The sequence below is a fragment of the Rhinolophus sinicus genome, chromosome 14, assembly GCF_057876585.1.
Source record: "Rhinolophus sinicus isolate RSI-liver-muscle chromosome 14, RSI-T2T, whole genome shotgun sequence".
NCBI classification, from domain to species: Eukaryota; Metazoa; Chordata; class Mammalia; order Chiroptera; family Rhinolophidae; genus Rhinolophus; species Rhinolophus sinicus.
In genome coordinates, this window is record NC_142514.1 from 25211437 (window position 1) to 25237658 (window position 26222).

The 26222-nt window shown below is 44.3% G+C and overlaps 1 protein-coding gene across 2 annotated transcripts; it reads right to left on the reverse strand.

Annotated features, from left to right (window-relative positions):
* Positions 1–235: 235 nt before the first annotated feature.
* OSCP1 (organic solute carrier partner 1) lies at positions 236–25500 on the reverse strand. 2 transcript variants are annotated; one of them, XM_019726541.3, is made up of 11 exons: positions 25270–25500; positions 20271–20300; positions 15891–16045; positions 12429–12596; positions 11832–11912; positions 4661–4764; positions 4058–4186; positions 3504–3573; positions 1799–1941; positions 787–850; positions 236–585 (listed from the first exon to the last, which is right to left on the reverse strand). In XM_019726541.3, exons 1-11 carry the CDS (start codon positions 25379–25381, stop codon positions 469–471), a joined length of 1173 nt encoding a protein of 390 aa, XP_019582100.3. In that variant the 5' UTR covers positions 25382–25500; the 3' UTR covers positions 236–468. The 2 variants fall into 2 exon arrangements, with proteins under 2 accessions (XP_019582100.3, XP_019582101.3); XM_019726542.3 differs by lacking the exon at positions 20271–20300 and having other exon boundaries at positions 25270–25499.
* Positions 25501–26222: the final 722 nt, after the last annotated feature.

A 26222-nucleotide genomic window follows, 5' to 3' on the forward strand; every position in this document is an offset into this window, starting at 1 on the left:
TTTGAGGCAACTACCTTTTCCACTTATTTCAAACTTACAAGGCAGAATACACCCCGGAGGGCTCTGAAGTTTTGTGCTGCTGTGCAGGCATCTGTGAGCTGCAGGTCCCCACAGGAAAGCTGTCAATGGAATCAGCAGTGGGAGACAGCTGCCCCCTTACTGACTCTGGAGCTTGAACCTATGGCCCAGGATGCTTTGCATGGTTGTCATAAAACCAGAAGGAAAATGGGAAAGGTCGAATTTAAAAGCCAGAATATATTTTGCTGAAAAAATGTGTATGTGTGTGCCTTCCAGAGAGTGTGCTCCCTGAGAGAGACTTGCACAGTTCATTCCAACATAAACAGGAACAAGAGGTAACGGCTCTACTCAGTAGAAAACCAGCAGCATCCTTTCGCTCCCTGGGGATCCCCCAGGGTCCTCATTAGGCAGCCTCTCCTGTGGCAGGAGGGGTATGCCTGGTCAACACAGCTATAACTCATCCATCATGGCCAGCAAATCATCGCCCTTGCTGGCGCTCCACCTTGGCTGGTCTGTGATCTCAAACTCCCCCATGATCCGAGCCAGCTCTTTGTTCCTTTGCTGGTCCTGTTGGAGAAATGAGAGGTGCAGTTGGTATTCAATTCTCAGCCCACCACTGTGATGCATTTCAGTTCCTCACCTGTTTTTCAGGATAGGAACTATAGTTACATGCTGATTAGAGAGAAGAAGGGAGGGCCCCTGAAGTTCAAGGTTATTACAAGATGAAGAGGGGAGTAAGATCTGACTTGTGGAATCCTTTGCACACACCTGAGTAGCTTGTATGTTGACAACTTCATAGGATAACTCTTCTGGCCTGCTCAGCGCTGCTTGTCTGCATAAGAAGGTAGAGAAGTGGGTCAAAGGTTAGGGTTCTCTCCAGTGTGGCAAACTGGCCCTTGATAATTTGGCAACCTATTTTTTTTCTGCCTCATCTTCTGTCATTTCCCTTCAACTTTCTACCACATTGCCAACCAAGGTACCCTACACTCCAGAAAGTCAAGTCCTATGACATCTCTGTGCCTTTGCACATACTAAACTCTGCCAAGAATGCTTTCCCTTCCTCTGCTTGGCAAACTCCAAGATCCAGCTCAGATGCCAACTCCTTGGGTCTGCTGGTACAAAGTCATCACTGTGTCTTCCATTAGCGCATTGATGAGTATGACGCTGAAATAACTTATGTACATGTTCAGTTTCCTACTATGTGGGGAGCTCCTGAGGACAGGCTCTAGGTTCTACACTCCATCTTTGTGTCCCCAGCACTTACCATAGTACCTCACACACAGAAGTGCACAAAAGAAGCTAGTTCAATGGATAGGAAAATAGATGGCAATGCCCACCCCAAATATTTGTTTGTGAGGATGATCATGAGAGAATGAATGCAGAAGTGCTCTATAAACTGTAAAGCACTGCATAAATCTCGGTGAATGACTACCGCGACTGGTGTTAGGCCGTCTAATCCTAAAGACATCTCGACCTTCCTTTGGTTTCTTAACAGACTTTTCTTAATATGGTGACCATGATTTCCAATACTTCTTGTTCACCTGTGCCATGCTAAGTAAAACATTAGAACTATCTCTATTTTTTGAATGAATTCAGAAGGTTCAGGCTATTTAATACTGGTGGATTCTTCTTTAACTAGGTTATTGAATTTGCTGACATGTCATTTGTGATCTTTACAGCTGTATTTATAAGTGTCACTGGTTTACAATGGCCCCTTTTTTTGGTTTATCACACATAGGATTTTTATATATGTCTTTAAAGAAATAGTTTTAAAACATACTCCTCCTCTTCATCGGTGGTAAAGAGATTCAACTGGAATCCTGGCTCAGGGCCCCCGGGTTTCTTAATCTCCATTCCTCCCATCAGCCTGGCCAAGAAATTCAGCTCTTCTTTAGCAAGAGGGTTTGGAGGAGCAATGCTTTGCTGCAGAAACAATTGCATGATTTTTAGCCACAGTGAAAGTGATCCTATTTCCTGCTGAGACCCAGAGACCCAGGGTGGTATTATAAAATAACTCTACATTATTTCTGGGAAGTACTGGGACCAAATAAAACATAGAAAACAGGCTTGACCAAAAGAGAAACCATCTGCGTTAGAAGCAGAGGGACTCTAGCAAGACAGCAAACCAGAGATTTTCACACTTTCAAGATGAGTGCAAGGCCCCAGGGACTCGGTTACCCTCAAACTACCTTCCTCCTTGAAGGAGAACAACACTGCTTCCTCTTGGGTCAGTCCAGTTCCCTCAGCATTCTCAGCATTCACAAGCAGCCTTAGCCAAGGCTCCAGGTCCAAGGACACTCACTCTATAGGAGCTACCACACTGCCCTCAGGTGGTGACCGTCGTGAACACATCCCTGAGTCCATTCCCTCTCAGTCCTGTCCACGTCAACCTTCTCCCCTTCTTCCCTCGGCTCCCTCTAACCCAGCCTTCCCCTGCTCTGCCTCTCCCATCACTCTGCGGCCAGAATCACCTAAAGTAGAGTTCTCATCCCACTTCTCCCATGCTTGAAACAAACCTCTGCGCCTCCTGCCTAAAGGACGAAGTCCAAGTTGTTTAAGCCCCTACCTAATCAGGCCCCCGTGTCCCTGTACAGTCGAATCGCTGGCCGCCTGCCTCAATTAGGCCATGATCTAGCCCTGTTTCCCCCAAACACTATGCTCTCCTGCCCTTCGGAACCTTTGTTCAAACTGTCACCTTGGTCTGCACGCCCATTTCTTCATCTCAGCTGTTTAGTATCTTACCCACTCTGGAACTCCACTTGAATATCACCCCCTCTGAAAAGCCTTCCTGATCCCGGCCCGTCTCCACCCCACTGCACAGCACACGTGCTCTGGCACAGCGCTTTGTTCAGAATACCCAGGGGGCTCTTCTTCCATGTGCTATAGTTACTTGTTTCTACTGCTGTCTTCCCCAGAGTACCACAGATCCCTTCAGGACGGGACCAGGTCCAGGCCAGCTTTGTGTCCCTAGGTACCCAGCCTATAGAAGTAGTTCGACAAGCATTTGCTGAATAACTGAATATTCCATCATTTGTCCCATAGCTAGCTGGTAGCTAGCTCAGTGAAAATTGGTAAAGGTGGAATTCAGAGACCCTAAAACCCCATTTTGAACTTAGCTACCACATCATTATATAGGGAAGCATTGAAAAGGGATGTTTTCATGATCAGAATACGCACAGGTGCTGAGCTTAGCAACCATGGACCTAATGGCACTGGTACGATGCTAATTTCACATGTCCTGGTGTGTGGTTCCCACTTAATTATGGTGATTGAGCCAAGCCTAAAATTACCTAATTAGTCAGATCACTGGAAGTCTCCATGAGAAACTACAATTAAAAACCTGTGTACTTGTAAGCCTGAATCGAGAAGATTGCAAACAATGAGAGAAACATTGGCTAGCTTTCAAATCTAGAGTTCCCACCCTTCTCCCCAGCCATATGTTTGTATCTAGAGTTAAGCTCAGAAGAAGGGAGGCAGAAGCTCACCTGCGTCTGTGAAGCTAAGTTGTTTGATGGTCCAGACATATGGGTTTCCACAGGCCTGTTCACACTGTACCTGGTGTCAACAGAATACCATGACAACACTGTCCAGCCCTTTACACCGACTTCCTTCCAACCTGTAAACAGCTCACAGCTTTTATTTTGAGACATTTAAAAGCATCCAGAAAGGTGCTGGGATTACAGAATACAACTGAGTGTCAACCCTCAAATTTCACTTCCTCCCAGGGAAAAATCCCTGGGAAGCTGTGTGGAAATGCCTCTGCTTGCCAAGTTACATGGAATGCTGGAAAAATGTGAGCAAGCCTTTCTGGATCTCCATGGCCACTTAACATCATTTCTTTTAAACATGTTGAGTTGTCTTATGTTTGGAAATCTTAGGTGCCCTTTAAATATGGGAGAGCTCTGCATGCATTGTATCTAAGGGGCAATCACTCCACTTGTCAGCAGGGATTTTTCACAGCAGAAGTCACAAGCCGACTTCTTAAGTGAAGTGACTTCCCTTCAACTTGAATTCATTCCGGGAAGGAGAGTTTGCTTACATATTAGTTCCCAGTTTCAGGACTCGGTCTCCATACAATTCAAAAGAACCTTCTTTTGTTGCTGCGACGTAATTTCCGCTGTGCTGGAATTCGACCCTCTTCACTTCTTCACCTTTGGTGTTGAACATTCTACAATACAAATTATGACATGATGGAATGTTCTCCAGGCTCCGGTAGTCATGGAGGCATCTTTATTCTTTGTACTATGGGACAAAGAGGAATTTATGCATTCCTTCAAGATAAACATACTGGTTGTGGTAATAATAATGATACAACAACAATAATCATTATAATACAAGTAATACAAGTAATATTTATTGAGTCCATGTCATGTGCTGGGTGCTGTGTGAGCACTTTTGAGTATTATTACATTATCTTATTCGTCCTCGCAGTAACCATTAGGGAAATGAATCCTGGAGAACTAGGTGACTTGCCGTCAAGGATCTGCTACATGGCAGAGCTGAGGTTAGAACCTGACCTCCTCATTGCTGTGCTTTACTGAAGAAAGAGAGGGGCCCAGTGCCCTGCAATCTATGTGGTGGCCCACATGTTGGTTTCCCGGCACCCCAAACACTGGCCTGACAATTATTGTTGAGAATTCACCTGATGAGTCCCGGGACTTCAATTCCCCAGGGAACAGGCCCGGACACTGGCAACACAAAGCGACCGTTAGAATTCTGAACTCTGTCCTTTAGAAAGATGGACACCTGGGGAAAAAAATACATTTATTGTCATTTTTCTTGATATATTTTCATAGACATAAGCATTGTGAGGATGGAAAGTGTGTAATGGGTTAGGAATGTTACCTAGTGAGTCTGTAACAATAAGATCAAAACTCCTCGTAGCTAACACCTGCGGAGTTGTAGTGTTTTTACAAACAGACTTGTTTTGAGCCTCATAGCAAATCTTCCAGGTGAGTTGTATCACCCCCGTTTTAAAGACGAGAAAGCTGAGGTTCACAGAGTGAGGTGACTTGCCCAAAGAGAACAATGGGAGACAGGACCCGACTTCAAAACCAAGGTGACTCCAAATTCCACACCCGTTCCTCAGTTCCCTGCTAACTTTCCATACAGCTGCGAGATTGAGCTACAAGGACCTCACTGTCTCCACTGTACAGACGAGGAATCGGCAGCTCAGAGATTAAGACACCTCTCCTCAAGGCCAGCCAGCTCATAAGGGGCAGAGCTGCGGATTCAAACTAACCACTATGTTTCTGACTCTGGAGCCTGAACTCTTAGCCGTGCGCTGACTGGGGCTGGAGCAGGTGAATCCAGCTGGCACGAGAGCTGGACGGTCTTTCATGTGACTGAAAACACCATATATGCTTATTTCTACTCCTGGGTTTGTGTACTCTGTATTGAGCTCTTGGTCAGATTAAATCCCATAAAGATTGGAGCAGTTAATCAGTTCTGTTGGATCTTAGCTTCCTCACCTGTCCAATGACAAACTGGGAAGTCCCTTCAAACTCTGAAATTCTACAAAATTATATTTGTAACATCATCAAGAATAAGCATCTGTTGTGTGCTAGGCACTGAAAATGCAAATTAGTAAGGATTTATAAGCTGTCTATTGGGCAGGCTGATGGTAGACTGACTGTGTAGCGTACATCTTGGCTGGGCCACTCCTCGGCTGTGGCTTTTGGTAAGTTATACAACCTTTCTGTGCATCATTTTTCTCTTTGGTAAACTGGGGGTAATAACAGTACCTATTCAATGGCTTCATGTGACAATTAAATCAGGTAGTGAACAAAAAGTATTTATGTACTTAAGAACCTGACACATAGTAGGTGCTATTATTATTAGTATTACAGTCTAGTTGGACACAAACATAAAACGGGAAAAATGACACTATAAAGCAGGCTATGCGGACTAGTATATGCATTGTAGCCCACTGAGGAGAATGGCTCCAGGCATGGAGGAGTGACTGTGGGTTTGGAGCTAGACCTGGAGGAGGAAGGTGTGAAGACACTTCAGAAGCAGAGATGGGCAGGCACAAAGCATGCTTTAGGTGGAAATGTGTAAACTGGTTTAGTTAGAGAGTTTGGCTGGATGACCGTTAAGGAATTTTTAACTTTGAGAGTCTGTGATCAAGGGATGTGAATACAGGCATGGAGAAAGAAAATTTGGACAGAGAAATGAGGGGGGTTAAACACACACACACACACACGCTCCAGATGCTCCATTAGCCTAATTCTAATAGGTCAACTATGTCACAGTAGATGTGAAATGTACAAACTTAAGGCAAGTGTGTGTCTGTGTTTGACCCGAGAATCTGCCCTTGGCTAGATACCGTAGACTGTTGGGTCTGTCTGCTTGCCCAGCCCCTCTGCTGGCCCTCACCTATAGGTGTGACTCTCTCATGTTCTTTTCTTCTCACTCCCCTCCCCCCACCCACCCACCCCACCATCTACTCCCATATACCAGTGTTCACTTGTGCGGACGGCTCCCAGATCTCAAGCTCCCACTTAGCATTTTACCCTGGGCACCTGAGCCATCGATCCCATTGCCTATTAGACGTGTCCACCTATAGGTTCCATGGGATACACCTCAAATTCACCCTGCTTAGAATAGGCTCATCATTTATTTTTTCAAACCTGACCCTTCTCTGGTGTTCCCAACCTCAGTGGACAACGTCACCAGGTCACCAAGTGAGCACGCTGAGTTCCCCTGCCTACCACCTTCCCATGTCTATTCAGTCACCAAGCCCTGCCAGCCCAGTGGTCACTCCCAGTATCTGGCCCCTCCTCTCTACCCTGCTCCCTAGTGTAGACCATCGTCATCTCTTGCCTGGCCACTGTGGGGACCTCCTAACTGGTCTCCCTGCCTCCCCTCTCATCTGTTTTGGATCCATCCTCTACTCTGCTGCTGAAGAGACTCTTGTAAACTCCTATCTGACCATGTCCCTCTCCTACTTTGCCTGCCAGGTAATGTCCAGTTGGCCCTTGTTCTTCTCTGCAGCCATGCTCCTCCTTGAACCCTACGTTCTAGCCATACTCAGCCGCTTGCAGCCTTCCACCACCCCACACCGCCAAATACGCCGGGCGGTTATATGGCTCAAACCTTTACTGAGATGGTGTCTTCTGCCTAGGGTGTCCATCTGAACCCCTTCTGTTTTCCCATGGGCCTGGTAAAAACCTATTTCTTTTAAAAGATATCAGATCCTCTATGACGACTTTCCTGATTCTCTTAGGAAAACGGACCACCCCATCCTTTGCATCCTCTCCTTTACACTCTTCTGTTTTAGAACCAAACATCTGTAAGGCACTTAGTATATTTTCCCCTCTCTAATGAGGCCAGGAACCCTGTTTCTTACAGAAAGAGGAAAGGAAGGTCACTGAGCTATGGGGCTGGAGTGCTGGGTGAGACATCTCCATGAGCCTTCACGCTCCCCAGGAGGATGACAGGACTCTGGTGGCTGGGGGTAGAGTGACTCAGGGATTTAAATGCTCAGTGAATATGGGTGAGTGACTTGGCTGTGATTTTCAGCAGAGTGGTGAGTACAGGGCTTTGGACAACGTTTGGTGGCTGGTCTGCCTTACAGGACGAAGGCTAAATTTGTGAGGGCAGGAGAATAATGATCTGAAAGTGACGGGGAAGCAGGCAGAATGCTGACCCGGCTTCTCACATCCTGCCTGCGGGTGAGGGTGAATGATCAGCCTCCACCAAGTGGCCAGAAGTCTTCAAATACCATCTCTGTGCTATATGCTGATGATGCCCACATTTACGTCTCCACTCTGGACCTTTCCCCTGAGCTCTAGATTTGCATATTCAACTGCTATTTCACCTTGCTATTTGGATGTCTAATAGGCAAATCAAACAAATAGAATTAATTAATTTTCCTACCCAAATATACTTCCCTTCAGGGCTTCCCCCTCTCAGTAAATGGCATCAGTTGCTCAGGCCAAAAATTTCATAGTTGTTCTTCATTCTTCTTTCCCCCATTCTGCAAATCTGATCTCTTAGTTAAGTCTTACCAATCTTGTCCCGGAAGTATGTCCCAAATGTGAATACTTCTCACTATCTCCACTGGTAGCATTTAAGCACTTTCATTTTGTACCTAATTTCCACAATGGTTTCCCAGCTGCTGTCCTACCTCTACCCTGACCCCATATAGTTTATCTTCCACAACACAAATTAGATCATGTTACCACTTACCTTAAGATGCTTCAAATCTCTTCTGTACTCTTAGAATAAAATTCCTTACAAGGGTCTAAAGTTAAGTCAACTGGTAGGTACCAGTTTATTTAAAACCAGCATCTGTTCTGATTCGTCAGTGCCCATGCTGCACAGCTTGTAAACTTTGAGTGTCACTCCTGCCTAGACCTGCTTCACTCACACTGGCTTTCGCCCTTTCCAAGGAACACATTGCGCTTCTTCCCATCTAAGGGCCTTTGAACTTGCTGTCACTTCAGTTTAGATGCTGTTCCCTGAGATCTCTGTTAGTTACATTCTTAACGAAACTATCTATCCTCAGAAAGGCTGTCCTTAACTCTACCATCTAAGGATGTGCTGTCCAGTATAGTAGTTGCTAGTCAAGGGTGGCTACTTAAATTTAATACAACATTGAGTTTCTCAGTAACACTAGCCATATTTCAAGTGCTCAATAGCCACATGTGGCTAGTGGCCACCACAGTGGATAGCACAGATACAGAACGACAGAAAGTTCCATTGGACAGTGCTGGCCTGATGCAAATCTCATCCCAGGTGCCCTCTATAACTCTACCTTAGGTTGCCATCTTCTTAAGTGTTATCAGAACCAGAACATAACTTACTTGTCCTCCCTGTTTCTTGCTGCTAGCGGAGAACCTCCTCAAGGCAGGGTCTCTTTTCTGTTCACGTATATATCTCAAACACTGAATACAGTGCCTGGCATAGAATAGGCACTCAAGAAATATTGGTTAGACTGACTAGTTTTCCAGGGATGAAATATTTCCAAGTGGAGTGGATAATGGAGTGGAGGTATTAAGGAACATTCTATGAAGAGGCGAAGATGGAGTGATGTTTTCTAAGAACTGAAACAATGGAAAGAATGTGAGGAAAGTGCATGCTGGAAGGATGCATGACTGGGAATGAGAGTACGGGAGAGGGTGGGTGACCCAGGCAACTCTGGAGGTGTTCTGGAGGGCTGAAAAGGGTTGGGAATGGAGATGGTTGCAAACGACAGCTCAGGATTCCAAATGGAACTCGTCTCCGGGCAGTCTCTGGCCAGGCCCCAAGAGCAGGTCAGCGCCTTCATTGCATTAGAGCGCTTCCGGTGTTTCGCAATTATCGCAGAAAGTTTTGGATATCAGATGAGGAGTTTTGGTTAAACAATGAGCAAGGACGTATTAGATCAGAGCCGTGTTTTCTTGATTTAGTTAGTTTGTTTTGCTTAAAAAAAAAAAAATCCAAAAACTATCAAGACTGCTTTGGAGACAGAGAAAAATCTGTATAGGCAATCACAAATTGTAGCCGAGCAGAAATACCATTAAAGACCAGACTTGGAAAACCAGACAAATACTACAGACCAGTGGATAAATACTGCCAGGATGTGGGAACCCTATTCCTCTTGGTGAGCATTCTGGTACTTCACTGCTTGCCCATTTAGCAATTAAAGCTTAATATATTTTGTGGTTTAATATACTTTAATGATTTTGTTATAGACTTATTATTAGAAGTGCCTTTTCATTATATTGAATTTTATCTTGTCAGACTTGAGAAATCAATATGGCTGCTTATATTACTACAGCCCATAAAATAATGTGCAAATGTGCCCAGTCTTGATAACATGATGCAGAGTCTTCAGTATTTTAAAGCAAGGCGAAACTTAATCTTAGTGGTACTTTCATATTTTTAATTTTAATTGATGACTAGTAGGGACCTTAATTTATATCGATGTGATTATTGTTCCATCCATAGCAAATGAAATTATTCATGAGGGTTAGAAATAAAAATGGCCTCAGAGTTGAAATCTGTTTGTCTTCCCTGGTCCATGGAAGGGAAATAACAACCAGGCACTAAACATGTTCTAAGTCTTCTTCTTTTTTTTTTTTTTAATTTTTATTTTGTGAATATGTTACACGTGCATATGTACAAAATTCAAAGGCCCAAAGGGTATACAAGGGACCCTGTCTCTCTTGTACCCGTCTTCCCTGCAGTTTACTACTCCCGGGGGACAACCACTGTGACCAAGTCCTTGCCTATCCTTCCAGAAGCCCTCTATACTATATATGTATACATTGGCAAATATATATCATATGCTACGTCAGTTCATCCTCCCAACAGACTCTAAATGGGTTGAAACTAAGGCTCAAAGAAGTAATTTGCCCAAGGTCACAGAGCTGTGCTGGAGTGGGACTCAAACACAAGAGTGTTTGACTTCAGAGCCTGAGCTCACTTTCATCCATCTTTCCCGTATCAGTGTGTTAAATTAGGGGAAGGAACCAAGTCCTGTCCAAGAGAGACAGTGCCCCAAATTCGAAAGCTCAGAAATATGTTTGTAAAAGTGATGGTGTAGAATTGTCTGGAGCAGGCGTGACAGGAGGAGGCAGGGTGCAATGGGAGGCAACAGCCAACAACAAGTCTGAGGGCCTGAGCTAGGCTGGTGGCAATAGGAATGGAAAGGAGGGTGCGGACAAGGAAAAGGCAGACTCTGGGGGCCTTAGAAGCAATTAGATGGAGACCAGAGAAGGGGAATCATGGGTGACACTCTGGTTCTGGGCCAAGTGAGCGGAGGAATGATGGTGCCCTCAAAAGAAATCAGGAAGTTATGGCAGGATTTGACTTTTGGAGATTAGTTTAGCTACAGAAATTAAAATTATAGGCACTGGCGGGCATCCTCGTGGAGAGTTTGAGCAAGCAGGTGGACATGTGGTCTGGCTGGCAGGGCTGAGGCAAGGGGAGGGTAGAGGTTAGATTCAGGAGTCCTAGGTGAAGGAGCTAGACAGTGGGGAGGAAAGAGATTCCTAAAGAGCAGGGGGTGGGTGGAGGCAGAAGGAGGAAGTTCGGAGACAGGAAGACAGAGAGGAAGGAATGAGAGGCATGGAGATGGAAGAGGTAAGGGAGGGTCAGGATGGTATGGTGCCATGAAAATTCCGGAAAGGCAAGAGTTTCATGGAGAAGGAGGGCAGCCTCCTAGCAGCATCAGATACTGGAGAGGTCAATGATACTAAAGGTTTGAGAAAAGGCTTTGCAGTTTGAGATCAGGCTGGTGGCCTTGAGAGCACATTTCCTCTGGAGAAGGGAAGAAACCATGTTTTAAAGAAACATATAAGGTAACCATATGATTTCACTGATATGTGGTATATAAACCAAAAACAACAAAGAACAAGACAAACAAATAAGAAAAACTCATAGGCACAGACAATAGTTTAGTGGTTACCAGAGGGTAAGGGGAGTGGGGGGGTGGGAGATGAGGGTAAAGGGGATCAAATATATGGTGATGGAAGGAGAACTGATTCTGGGTGGTGAACACACAATGTGATTTATAGATGATGTAATACAGAATTGTACACCTGAAATCTATGTAATTTTACTAACAATTGTCACCCCAATAAATTAAAAAAAAGAAAGAAAGAAAGAAACATATAAGGTAACCGGGAAGCAATGGCAGTATTATCTATCCTCGGTCCACTGAAAAACTGCTGAGATTTGTTATTAGAAAGTTTCTCATCACGAAGCCGAATACTGAGGACATCACTACCTGGGCAATCTCAGCCCTGTCTGCCAGACTACTTGGCACCCTCTTTCCCTAGGACAGCCCTGGCAGGGTGCTCGTGGGCTTCTCATTCACTCACCCGGATGTGCAGGTCCTGGAAGAAGGTGAGGAGCGTCTGCCGGATCAGATGGAACTCCCCTGCAGGGAGACCCCCATATATCTGCCAGAGGCAAAGCAGAAAGAAGCAATTCACTTTCAGAAGTGAGATAAGACGTGCAGAGAGGTAGGGGTAGGTGGGCGCTCAGGGACGGGAGCCAGAAAAGCAAGGAGAGGACTCAGCTGCTGGGGTAAGAGGGGCAGCAGGAGAGCCAGCACCGCTCTCTCGCCAGAGGGACAAACCCCATTGTGCCACCCCAGGCAGGGGTACACTTCACCTCTTCTGTCCCCCACAGACCTGAGGAGGCTGTTCCCCAAGATTTAGCAGAACATTCACCACCAACCCCCTTTCCGAAAAGTTAGGAGAAAATGGCTAGGCTCTGTATCATTGCTTTCCCAATTTTGAAGGCAATAGTAAGAGGGCATAAGATGATACTGGGAGATTTTTAGAATTTTCTGGGAGAGTGGCAGGCTTTGCCATTCCTCATCCTGTTCTCTCTGTCACAGAATCTGCCTGTCATTAACAGAGGAATGAGAGCAAGCATTGGGGCGGAGATGTGATAAACTGAGGGTATCTTACTTCAAGCAGCTGCCGGAAAGTCTCATCCACTAGATGCAGGAGGGCTGGGGAGTCTTGGATGAATCCCTTGATGGCATCTAAATGATTGAAAGTGACCAGCAACACATCCTTGGGACGGGGACACAGCAATACTTGATATTTCAAAGCCATAGTCATCAGGTCATAGAGCTGCCAACCCATACACGAACAAAATAAACGGGATCATAAAAGCAGGCGTCAGAACCTCCAAACAGTGAAGCAGCCAAGCATTTAGTGAAAACAGTTCTGGGAATGTCATATAGCTCAGGCAACCAGATCAGTTATCCCTCAAACCAAGATGCTTTTGAGAGTAAAAGGGAGGTGATATTAATAATTACGCCTGGACAATAGGGGTAGACCAGGACATTGCTGGGCAAACCAGGATTTGTGGTCAGCTTATGTGCAATGCTGATGAAACATGTTTTAAACAATATCGACAGCTGTGGGGTCCTGTACTGGGTGCTGGACTCAGAGCGAAAACCCAAATTCAAGCCCTCCATTGCTGCTGACAAGTTGAACGGCCCTGGCCAAGTCTCCTCACCTCTCTGAGCCTGAGTTTTCTCATCTGTAAAACACAGATTCCCTAATTTCCTATTGTGGCAGAGCTGCTGAGAGGAGTAAATGAGAAGATACATATGAAAGTGGCAAGTATAAAGTTCTACAATTGTAGAAGAACAATTTTAAAGGATGAAACTACTTAATAGCAACAAGCTCCTCTGTATGGTATGACCATCCATGAATGAGCAGACGTGAGAAATTGATGAGGACCAAAGTGGTCAAGATAGGCTTTATGGAAGAAGGCAGTCACAGGTTTCAAACTGGCTGAGGAAGAGGAAAGGCATTCTCGTTGAGGGGAACAGCATATGTGAGGGCCTGGAGGCAGCCATGAGTATGCTATTTTCCTGGGAGAATGAGAAAAGCCGACTAGAGAGGACAGTTCATGTTGAGGCTGGTGGGAAATAAAGTTGGATAAGTACGACAAGATTAGAATAGTAAAGGTTTTAGAAAGACAGGCAAAATAATTTAGACTTGAGGTAGGTGGAATTAGGGGGCTACTGAAGTTTTCTGAGCTGACATGATAAAAGTGGTGATTAAGCAAGATTGGTCAGTCTGGCAATGATGAGATGAGAGAAGGGAGAGACTAGAGTTAGTTGGATTAGCTTGTACGTGGCGCCTGATAGGTTTGCAATAATATCTATTGACTGTATGAATGAAAGAAATTTTGTTGGAGTAATCCAGACTTAAAGCCTGGAATAAAGATGGCAGAAATGGAAAAGGCAGGGGGAAAAGAACATATGATACTTAGAAAGAAAAGCTATGAGTTATACGGTGACTACCTGACTAGATTTGGGGGATGAGGATGAGGGCTGTCCAAAATGACTACAGCATTTTCAACTTAGTGCCTGGGAGAAGGACGACGCTACTGACATAGGCAGGGAAGTCTGGGGGGTGGGAGACAGAAGGAGCCAGTTTGGGAGAGAAGGCTTGGACTCGCCTGAGGCAGGAATGAAAAAATATAAACTGCTACCATCTGAGTGTTGTGCCAGGCACATTTATATACGTTACCTCACTGATCACATTTAATCTGCACAAGAACTCTAAGAGGTTGATGTTATCCCGAGTTTAAAAACAAGAAAATTTGCCTAATTTCACAGAGCTGGTAGTAAGTGGCAGGGTGACATTTGAACTCAGGATGGTCAGATCCTAAAGCATTTGCTAGAACTTTCTATATGATTTCATTTCTCCAACACGCAGCTAAACATTTCACTCAGAAAGTGGCAGACAATAAGGAGCAGGCTGGTGTGCGAGTGTGAGTGTGTGTGAGTGTGTGTGTGTGTGTGTGTGTGTGTGTGTGTGTGTAATCCTAAAGATACAGATGTGAGCCTCTGCCATCATTATCAAACGCTGAGCACCTGTTGTATATGGGACACCATGCTAGGAGTAAAGGATAAAAACAGATATACTCGTAAGATGAAGAAACGAAAGTTCAAGAGTTCTTCAGTAAATGGGTAGTGACTGCTAGAGCTAAGACTTGAATCCAAGTTTGTTGATTCCAGATTCCGTGTCCTTTCTCTGTGGAAACTTAACCGTCCTTAAAGGTAGAGGGAGCAGAGCAAGCAGAACAGAAAAGATAATTAACGTTTTATTGAACAGTAGATCTACTATGTGCCAGGCCTAGGGTGTCACCCTGTGTATGTTTCTCACTTCATCCTCCCAGAACAGATGAAGTAGTTCTTGTTATCCCCATTTTAAAGATGAGAAAAGGGAGGCTCAGGGAGAGAAAGTAACTTTCCAAAGGTAAGTGGCAGGAGGTCAGAGGGCACAGTTAACGGCAGTCTGTCTCTCTGAGGTTTCCAGGTAGCAGCGATAAGTGAGCACTGATTTTGCATACCTAGCACCCACCACTGTCAGTCCTCATGATTTTAAAAAATTCACATAATGGAGGAATTTGAAAAGGAATTATTATAATTTATAAAAATGAACTGAAGTCCATATTTTATTCAGATTTCACTAGTTTCCCCGTAATGCCCTATTTCTGTTCCAGGCTCCCACGTTACATTTTGTTGTCATGTCTCCTCAGGCTCCTGTTGGCTGTGACGGTTTCTTTGACTTTCCTTGTTTTTGGTGACTTTGACAGTTTTGAGTACTGGTCAGATATTTTATAACATTACCTCCGAATGTTATTAGGTGTTTTTTCATGATTAGACTTGGGCTGTGGGTTTTTTGGGAGAAAGATCATGGAGGTTAAGTGCTATCCTCATCATACCATGTCACGGTACATACTACCAACATGACTGTCACCGCTGATGTTGACCTTGATCACCTGGGTGAGGCAGTGTTTGTCAGTTTCTCTACAGTAACGTTACCTGTCCCCCCCCCCCCCCTTCCCATACTGTCCTCTTGGAAGGTAGTTATTAAGTGTAGCCCACACATCAGGAGGGGGGAGTTATGCTCTCCTTCCGTGAGGGCAGAGTAGCTATAGCAATTATTTGGAATTCTTCTGAGTAGGAGATTTGTCTATTCCCTGCCATTTATTTATTTGGAATTTGTTTCCCAAAGAGAGAGACATATTCATGTTAGAAGTAAAGACTGAGCAGTTTTGAATTTGCTTTAACAAAAAAAAAAGCGCCTGGTTTTCAGAGCTGAGATTTGTTAAGAATGATGCAGAATTCACGTTTTTAGGGTTGGGCTAAGGTGTTCATAAATACGGGCGTGCGGACCAGTACTCTCGTTGGGCAGGTGGAATGATATAAACAATACAAGGGCTGGTGCAGATGACTTCTGAGCTCCTTCCCAACTCTGGAACTCAGTAGCAATATTTACAAGTGCCTTTTGCTTTTGCAAGGCACCTTTGCATACATTATATGTGATTCCAGTCTATGATAATCCACAAAAGATACAAGAAATGCAACCCAGGGGGGATGGAGGCAACTGTCTGCTCACCTTATCCATGCTGGCCTGGTTCAGTCTCATGATGGAGGCATGAGCCAGGCGGTCATAGACAGTCCTCAGGGCCTTCTTGGAGTAGAGCTCTTGGGGTTTGAACAATTCCTCCATAAACTTCCGATTGAACATGGTTGAGATGATGTCATTCAGAACTGTAGAGACAGGAGAGATACAGCTGAGCAACGTACTGGAGCAAGCTTTATTCAGGAAATGACCTCTGTGTATAAACTGGAGGGAGGAGCTGGGCCCATGCCGAGTAGGGATGCTGAGCGCTTGGTGAGATCCGCTCCCTGGGGAGAAACCACACAGATGTGCCAATAGCAAGCAGGGTCCAGAGTGCCTCATGAGACCATCTCGGAGCAAACAACGTACGTGTATGACAACTTACAAACGTGGTGTGCTTCAGCGGTTACAAACCAATTTACATACATTACCTCATGTGGTGGTAGGGGAAATGCTTCTTCTTTCTTTTAAAAACATTCCTATAAGCATTTTCAATTAGATCTCTTCCTTAAAATGAGAAATAGCATCACTCTTTTTTGTTTGTTTGTTTGCTTGGCAAATTTATAACATGTTTACTTAAAATTAAATTTTATAAAAATTGGACCAGTAATGGTAATTGACTTTTTCTTGGCAAAACATTTTATGACAATAGACAAGTCTACAAACTGGTTAGAGATCAAAATATTTCTAATGTTTCTATAAGACGTATACTTCAGATTAGGACCATTTCAGAATGCCTTAATTTCTACATTTGATCTATAATATTGATATTACACTGTAGTGCTATATCACATGCTATTGTTCAAATGGAAAATTTCCATCTGGTGAGAAAAAAAGGTCCCAATGTGTGTGCAAACCAAAGTGTCTAAAATTCTAGTTCTTGATTCATTCATTCATTTAGATATTTTTTGCAACTCAAATACTATTAGTTGAGGGCTAGGAAAACCCTCTGGTACAAGAGATAGGAACAAGTATGGTCGAACACAGATAACTCTTAATTAAACCAGGTATATTCTGGCCTACAGATGAGAGTACATAGATGCCAAGAGTATACATTCGTAGTAATTAAAATTTGGAAGAAAATTGGTTACTTAAAATAATTATACAAAATCAATTATAAAACACAAGTGATTATTACTGAAAGATACAAACGCCTTTCTTTTGCCACACAAAGGATATGCCAGGTGATTGGCTGAGGCCATATCTCTTAGAGTGAAGGGAAGGTAGAGCATTGATTTCATGATTTCAGGCAGTCTCTCTACCTTAAGTAATTGATAGCAATACCCTGAAGGCTCAGGTCAACTCCCCCCCCCCCCCCCTTCCAGTTCGAGAGGCTGTTTCTCAGTCTAGTTGTGTAGGACACAACTCCCTGGTCCATGCTGGTATTAGGAGCCTTGTGGTCTCTCCCACTCCCACCGTGAGGCAGTTGGTTGATGGGTCGTTGGTGGGCTGCTCACAGCAGCACACAGCAGCCCAGCTCCAGGGAGAGCCGTTGTTCACAATCTTAGCTGTAGAGGGTGCAGCCCACTGGCCCATGTGGGAATAGAACCAGCGACCTCGGCCTTAGGAGCACGGCGCTCCAACCACCTGAGCCACCGGGCCGGCCCAAGCCAGCCTTTTAAAGGAGCTCAAAGAGCATTTTTGGGGGGCAGGGGGAGCTGAGGGCTGGTTGTATTTAAATCTTAAATGGAAGGGCTACAGAGAGACATGGGAGGAGGGTCCCCCCCCCAACTTGACACAAAAGAACTGTGACTCCTTACAGAAGTGTTGAACTCACACTTGACCTTTGGATGTTATTCTAGATTCCATCCTATTAGTGAGGAATAACAAAATCCATCACTAACACAGGGTATCCCTCACATGTGACAATTTCAACCCATTGCAGCTTGCCCTTAATATACAAAACATGTCCCCAATGTGGTCCACTTGGAGACATAACTCTTCCAGGTTTGCCTCACGCATGGCCTTTTGCCTAAAACCTAAATAAGCAAGGACCTGCAATAAACTAGGTTTTCTAATGTTTTTCTTACTGTAGCCTATATAAAAATGCAGAATTTGCAAGGAGATAGTTACAAGCGAAAAGTCACATGTAAGGCCTCCAAAGAGAGAATCTGAATTTCCCACAGCTTTATGTAGGACAGGGAGAAGTGCCACAGAGGAGGAGTTCAAGTTAATGAATCACATCAGCTCTGATTATGTTAATCTTGAGTCTTTCAGCTCTTATCAGGATCTAGGAAAATAGCTTAGACCCAAATAAATCAGTTCTAAAAGAAAGAAAATCGCAAGGAGATTGTTAGCTGCTCTGGCAAAGTATGTAAGAAGCAAATGAAGCCTTTCCCTCTGGGAAGTAAATTAGCTATATACCACCAAGGCTCTTTGCACAAGAACGCGCCTTAAGTTCACCCGTTGGACCACAAATGCCCCTAGGGAGGAAATGGCAGTTCTATGGTTGGGCCCCAGGACCCAGGATTATGCCTCTCATTTAATTCTTCGGAAAGAATATGGGGTCACAAGCTAACATGCCCACATCTCACAACATGCTTCGCCTGGCACTTGGTTGAGGTGGGCCTACTGTGTACCAGACACTGAGATAAACACAAAGAGGAAGGAAATGTTGTTCTTGCCCTGAAGAAGTAGCCCAGGTCATATTTAAGTTAATTACTATAGAGAGAAATAGTTTTAACCATACCTTAGTCTGTCTTGGTGTTAGGTTTTGGCACTCACATGAGCTTTGCATAATTTCATGAGGCAGGAATGTACTAGAAGCCAGATTTCATCAGGAAGAAACTAGGGCCAGGAGCAAAGTGGTTTTTCACAGGGGCATCAGAAGGGTTAGTTAACTGAGCTTTAACATATGAGGCTTCTAGTCCTGGGTTCATATTATGAAGTTAGTTTCTGCTCATTATTTGTGAATGCTTAAGTTAAAATATATTCCAGTGATTCAACGATGTACACAAAAAAGCCTACAAAATCCACACTTCTCACCTAAAATTCTGCCACACGTCAAGAGGTGGGCCAAAAATTGCTCAAGAGAAATGGCAAAAAGATGATTGTGAAATAAAAGAGTATAAAGCACTTCGGTTGGGCTTTTCTTTGCGCCTGGCCTAATGAAATAATTCTCTAGACGAAGGCAATTGAGTTTTTATCAAACCTCTGTTGTAAATTTAATTGTTTATGGGAACATGCAATTTGAAACCAAGGGTAAAAGAGAGAAGCTATTACTTCTGGATGGCTATCATTGTATGTTCCAGGTGCTGGGCTTAGAACTTTCCATGCATTATCTCATTTAAATCCCAAGACAACTTGGAATTATTATCGTTATTCTATCAAGGAGGAAAACTAAGTCTTAGGTTCAAGTCCAAGGTCACACAGCTAGTGTTGAAATTGGAATGAGGTTGTTTGATTCTAATGCCTGTGCTCTTAAATATTATATATGTTATCTCCTCAGCATACTTGGTGTAGTGAGAACATTTAAAATATTGAGGACAGTGACTGATGACATGCATAAACCGCACCCAAATGCCAAATGATAGGAGGTACTCGTGACACTTAAAGGTGAGAATGGCTAGTGTCTTATTCTGAGGAATTGGCAACTTTTTCAGGTTTGCTGCTACCGTGTTTCCCCAAAAATAAGACCTAGCTGGACAATCAGCTCTAATGCATCTGCTGGAGCAAAAATTAATATAAGACCCAGTATTATATTATATTACACTACATTACATTATATTATATTATAGTAAAATAAGACCGGGTCTTATATTAATTTTTGCTCCAAAAGACGCATTAGAGCTGATTGTCTGGCTAGGTCTTATTTTTGGGGAAACACAGTAGTTGTAGGCGAAGAGGAAATTGAAGATTCGGCATGATAGGGCCACACTGCATGCATGATATCATGCCTTCTGCCCACAATCCTGACAGTCATGCAGTCACATGCTTCCATTTTTCTGGTTGCTCAACAGATATTTCTGTGTGCTAAAGAGAATGGTTCAAGGAAGGTCACTCATGTTGAAGCACAATTCTTTTGTTTTACGATACTATCACAGAATTGCTTTAAGGACTACCAAATAGGACAACCTATCCAGAAGTATAGCTATTGCCCCAGTAGTCCCCAAAAAGCTCGGAATTGATGAAGAGAGAAAAGTACCTCAGGTGCAATATGGTCCTTATGCCAAATTTGCTTGGTTTTCACCTTACATGCTGTATTTATTTAAGGAAAAGATTCAAATGTATAACCAATGTTTCAGCTAAAGAGAAACTCATGCCTATTTTTTCATTTTGAAATATTTAGAGTGGCCCCACTTTAAGCCCCAGTGATAAAGGACTGAGTGCACCTATGGATGCAGACTGAATACATGCAGCCCAGAGATAGCATACCTCGTTTTCTGTCCACCTCTGTCCATTCATCTACATGAAGCATATAAAAAGAAAACACCAGTTCATGAAGCGAGAACATCATTTTCAAGGAGGCTTTAAAAATACCAATTTCAATTATCTGGTCTATGGAACTTTTATTCTTCATGTTGCACCAATGTCTAGTATGAATACTCGGCCTTCCACCGAGACTTTTAAAAGGATGATGGATAAAAAAGTTCCACAAAAGCCCTAGCGAGGCTCTGTCTTATACAGAGAGGCCTAAGAGGAGAGGAAACTCAGAAGGACTAGCTACCTGGGGGTTTGTCTTGAAAGGCTCAAGAAGTCATCCTCTCTAATGCAATGAGGATATATATGATTAAAAATAAGGTTTTTAAAAAACACTAACTTCTGCGAGGAAGAATAATTCCAAGAATAGAGAGAGAAGGGAACTTCTTTTTGTATAACCTGATTTTTTTTTGTTTTTTATTAATGTAAGATTTCCCTTTCTAGAGTACTGGTGGAACTGTTTGAATTAGAAAACTTGAATTAAAAGGAATACATGTCTGTGTTTCTGATATACTTTTTCTATAGAGATGTGTGACTGCCAGGTAAAAAGAGGGGAGTAATGGTAGGGCCACTGTAAAGAAAGTTCCTGAGGACAAAGGCAGAAAGATGCCAAGAGGAGACCAGATAAGGAAAAAAAAGGTACTTGGCTGGAGAAATCTGTAAGAATTAAGACCCTTTATGAGTTGAGACCTGGCTCTACCATTTACTAACTAGATAATTTCAAGCAACTTGTTTAACCTCAGTTTCTTCATCTGTAAAATGGGGATCATAATCGTACCTACCTCATAGGGTTGCTGTGGGGATGAAAAAGATAACACACCAAGCACTTAGCTGGCTTCTCTTCTAGTCCCCCTTTCTCTACTGAAGGACACTGGACACCACCCATAAAGGATGAAAGGACTTTTTTGTCTTTCCTTATTTTGGGGGGCAATTTCAATCTAGAAAAACCACTCTCAGATAAACAGAGTTCTACACACCTTCACATTTAAAATACATTTTGTAACTAATGGTCTCCCTTGGAAACATTTGCCACTAGATTGTTTGAAAGGTGATTTCTGCAGTTATAATCAAAACATATTCGTGTCTTCAATACACAATGCCAAAAGCCCCTAAGAGACCAGTTTGGAAGGACAGCCAGAGCTGTGCCCTAACTGGCTGCAAAGGGTTCCCATTGCAAGGTCAGACTCCTCTGGGAAAATTTACCATCTTTCTCCCACAAGTCACAGGCGTTTGGAGAGAAAACACTGGGGAAGTAGCACGAAGAGTCAGACCTTCTTAAAGCTGACACTGGCTTCTTTAGCATAATGTCCACATCTTCTATCTTGTAGCATTTATTTTATAGGCAGTCTTGCCTGACAGGCTTGTGGGAATTCAGAAAGGTGGAGTTGCCACCCTTGCGAAGGTGTGTTTGGGAATCGTGGTGCTGCATGGGGCTCACCTACTCTAAAGGACAGCGACTACCGGCTGCCGACAAAATGGAGCTGGCAAACGCATGCCCAGGGAGGGGTACGAGGCCCTCCTGCAGGCAATGACGCGGAGCTCCAGCAGAGGTCTCTGCAATGCTGTGCGCGCGTGGCCCCTTCGCACTTGATCCAGGGGAAGATAAACGATATCGTTTTTCTATTATTTCTCCAGATGACTTGTTTCTGACAATTCCACTTCAGTTATATTTTGAGTGGGAGGCATGCGAAAGGCCGCCCAGAGCTGCCTGTTAAATTGGAACTAGAAAAATAGGAACAGAACTTCACCGCCATTTAGTTGCTCAGCACTACACTGCGATCTGCAAGTCTTGGGAAAATAAAAATCACTCCATGGCTCTATGCCTCAGTTTCCCCCTTCTGCAAAATGAGGACTGCAAACAAAATGTAGTGTCTTATTTGTGAGTATTTTTAAAAGGGCGGGAGTGAGGCAAAGGCAGCTTTTATTATGCTTGCAATTGCTTAAAATGTGGGACAACATTCAATATGCAACACTCAAAAGTTGCACCATAGACAGTACTTCCTTTCTGTTGAGTGCTGAACTACAGGCTGCACTGTGGGGAAAAACTACACTACCTGCACTGGCCTTGTGAGAGCAGGACGGCCTCCAGGAGACCAATCAGTTGTGTAAGACAATGAAAACATCTAGAAGAAATATGGTTTCCATTCAAAGCTTCAATGAAGCCTAGTTTACCGTGTCTGGTGTTTTATAGGCCTCTGGGCACGGTCATATCTCACAGTGGCCCCTGTTCCTGTAGCAACACCAACTCCAAATGGTGGCATGGATGAGTGTTTCTCAAGTTTGAATCCTACACTCTCTACTCTGTCTTCTACAAGTCCCCATCAGCCAACTATGGCACTTTCTGTTATTTCTTTTTAAAATCAGTGGGTATATTTTCAGTTACTTATTTTTAAAACCAGTGAGTATATTGGATATATATATATATATATATATATATTTTATATTTTTTTCAAACCTCTCCCTCTCCTCCCGACCCTCCGACTCCCTTCCTCCAAAGATTGTGATACAGTTCCCCCAGGTATGGAAGTATAGGGCAGCAGCTAAGGACATGTTGCTTAAGAGTATGAAGTCTGGAGCCCCGTGACCTGGGTTCAGATTCTTTACTCTTCCTCTTACCAGTGATGCAACCCTGGGCAAATTAGCCTTAGTTTTCCCATCTGTAAAATGGGGATAGTAGTATTACCTGTGTGATAGTATAGTTGTGGGGATTAAGGTATTCACGGAAGTCCTTGTTACATGGTAAGTGCTTAATAAATGTTTGTTGTTGTTGTCATTAGGAAGACACATCTCCCAGTTTTAGAATCAGTTACTGGACCAGACTGATAAAAAAAAAGCCCTACCTCCAGGGGATGCGCAGAAGGGCTGGATCAGGAGACTGTGGAGGGAATGAGTGTGTGAATGTGAATTACCAAAGATGGCTCCTGAAGACAAAGGAAGCCAGTCCACTAGTATTCACAGGGTCTTGCCCAGATCTCTTCAAAGACAACACTCACTACTTATTGTGCTAAGCATGTCAAATGCATACATTATCTCATTCAATGCTTACAACTTTTCTGTAAGGTATGTATTATTACTCCTATTTTATGGAAAAAGAAACAGACTTATAGAGGTTATACTCCCAGGTCACATAACTAGTTAAATGGCAACGCTAGAATTGGGATCCGTATCTGTATGACTTCAGAGAACACACTCTTAATTGCCAACTTACACTGCCTTCCACGAAGCGGACTACCTACCACTCCAAGAACTACCAGTCAGGTTACAGTGCCATTAGCCCAAATGAAATCACGCAACACAGGCGCCAAGGAAAACAGAACTCCGTTGAGGAAGAAATGGCAACATCATATAAAACAGCTAATTTAGATAATCAGTTCAACAGACATTTACTGAGCACTGATTTATTCTGGTCTAGACATGATGCCAGGTGCAGGAGTACAAAGATGAGTAAGGCAATCACATGGGGGAAACACATACGGACCATTTCAGGATAATAATGGTCAGTGATAAGGTAGAGAGGCACGCATGGACTGCTATGGGACTACGTGCCAGGCCCTTTCCCCATGTGAGGGGGCATCCCGAAGGAAATGAATCTCAGGCTGAATAATGCAGGATGAAAGGGGAATTACTAGCATGGAAATGGGAGGTTTGGGGTAGGATGAGGATTGCTAGCACGGAAACAGGCAAGAATATACTTTAAATGGAGACCTACAGCAGTTAGGTATTAAGATACAAAGTAGGAGGCAGGCAGTGGAAGGTGTGACTGCAGAGGTGGCCAGAGATCAGATCAGGAAGAGCCCTGAAATGTCCTGCCAAGGACTTGGCCTCCATGCAGACAGCAGTGGGGAGCTGACACAGGGTTTTAAGTAGTGGGGAGTATGGACAGATTTGCATTTTAGAAAGCTTTCTGGCAGCAGTTTATAGAATGAATGGAGGGGGTATGCTATAGGGAGTTCCTTTCATCTCTTTATGCTTGGACTTGACTATCTCACAGGCATGATGGTGACTATCTGAATATGTATGCTTAACATCAATTGAGCATAGAGACTGCTGGAGAGAATCAATGTTTTAATCAGTGCCCATGTCAGTTAACTTTCCCTCCTCTACAGTGAAATATAATATTTCCTTCATATTTAATCCCAGGAAACTTGGTGAAAGCAGTTGTTGGTTGAGAGGGGAAGAAAAGAGGGTGAGAAAAAGGGTGGCAGAGTTCTGGGTGGTCATTTCTCTGGGGATTAGATGTGTATATGGGAGACAGATTTTGCATTTTAGAAACTCTCATATAATTATTTCCAAAATTGCATTCTCTTCCAACAATTGAGAAGGGAAAGAATGATAACTTTCTTATGTTTTACTATTTATCTGCTATTTCAGGACCCCACCTTTCTAGAAATAGCTTTGGAAATGAGCAAGACTGGCTTCCAGGTTATGAAGGATAATGCTACGCAGAGGAATGGCGATCAGAGCCTGTTCTGGGGGGAAGAGGCTAGCAAAGGAAATGTCTCCGGGTGGTGGGCAGCTGCGACTCCTACATTTGGGAGGGATTGTATGTCAAGAGAGATTAGGAAATCACCTCTCCAATTTGAGGGGATGAGGAAATTGGGGTGGGGGAATGAGGGTATCCTAACAATATTCAGTGGGGGTATTAAATCCCTCTGCTGTGAAAAGATCTTTTGGGCAATTTGACTCCTGAGGTGCTCTGACTGGATGGGGCTCCGGCGTTGTGAGAAAGGTCCCTGGCTGTAAGAGTGTAGGGTGCAGGGGTGTTGGTCAGTCTGTAATGGGGCCTGGTTGTGGGAGCTTAGGCGGCGTGAGGGGGCCGGGCTGCGGGGCATGAAGCTGGCTGTGGTGCCCGGTGAGGGGGCCGGGCTGCGGGATGTGGCACTGGCTGTGGTGCCCTGTTAGGGGGCCGGACTGCGGGGCGTAGGGCTGGCTGTGCGCGCTGGGCGCCTCTCACCTCTGCGGGCCTTGTCTCCCGGGATGTTCTGGGCCCGCAGCCGCTGGTCCAGGATGTAAAGCATCTCCCCGCCCAAGTTCAAGAAGAGCAGCGGTAGCGTCCGCACCGACATGGTGCCGGAAGCGAGCAGAGCGAGCGAAGAGCCCTAAGGTTGAGTAGCCAGAGGCCTAGAGGCCCAACCACTGCGTCCTCTTCGTCTGGTTGCTAGGGCAACGCAGCGGCCTGCACAAGAAGCCAATCAGCAGGCCGTTTGTTGGGAGGCGCCCAGAGGCGGACGCTTATTGGGCTGAGTGCCCGAGACCTACGGGGTGCATTTTGACTTTCTGAAGTTCTCGGTAATGGCTAGGGCTGGCGAGGCAGCGGCCGGCCCCGCGCGCGACCACCCTCACCCCGTGCGGTCGCGTGCGCAGGTGCCCGAGAACGAGAAAAACCCAAGCCAAACTTTAGAGCTGTCTCCGAGCAGGTGGACCAAGGTTTGTCACCGCTCTATTTCCTGTCTGACTTTGGGCAGGTGGTTTGAGTCTGGGTTTCCTCGTACATTAACTGAAGGGGACACTCACTTCACAGGGTTGCAGAGGAATTAATGAGAATATGCAAAGTGCCACGAAAGCACTAATAAAATGGTAACTGACGTTTTTTTTAGATGGGGGAGGACCATAAATCTTTGAATTATTTGCATTTCCTACCTAAAAGGTATTCGGAGTGAAGCCCCACGTGGTTTCAAAATCCCTGAAGCAAGCCAGGCGCATTTATGTCTGTCCCCTTCCTGGAGAATCGTGCTGGGGACTCTTCAAAGCGCCCTCCTTCTGGCAATTTCTCTACTTTGAGGTTAGTGACCGCATGCTTGACCCCCATCTTGAGCTCCAGGATCACCGGTTGGCCATTTGCAGTACATTTTTATGTTGATGAGCAACCATTTCTGTAAATTTCAATATTTCTAAAACCTACTAATC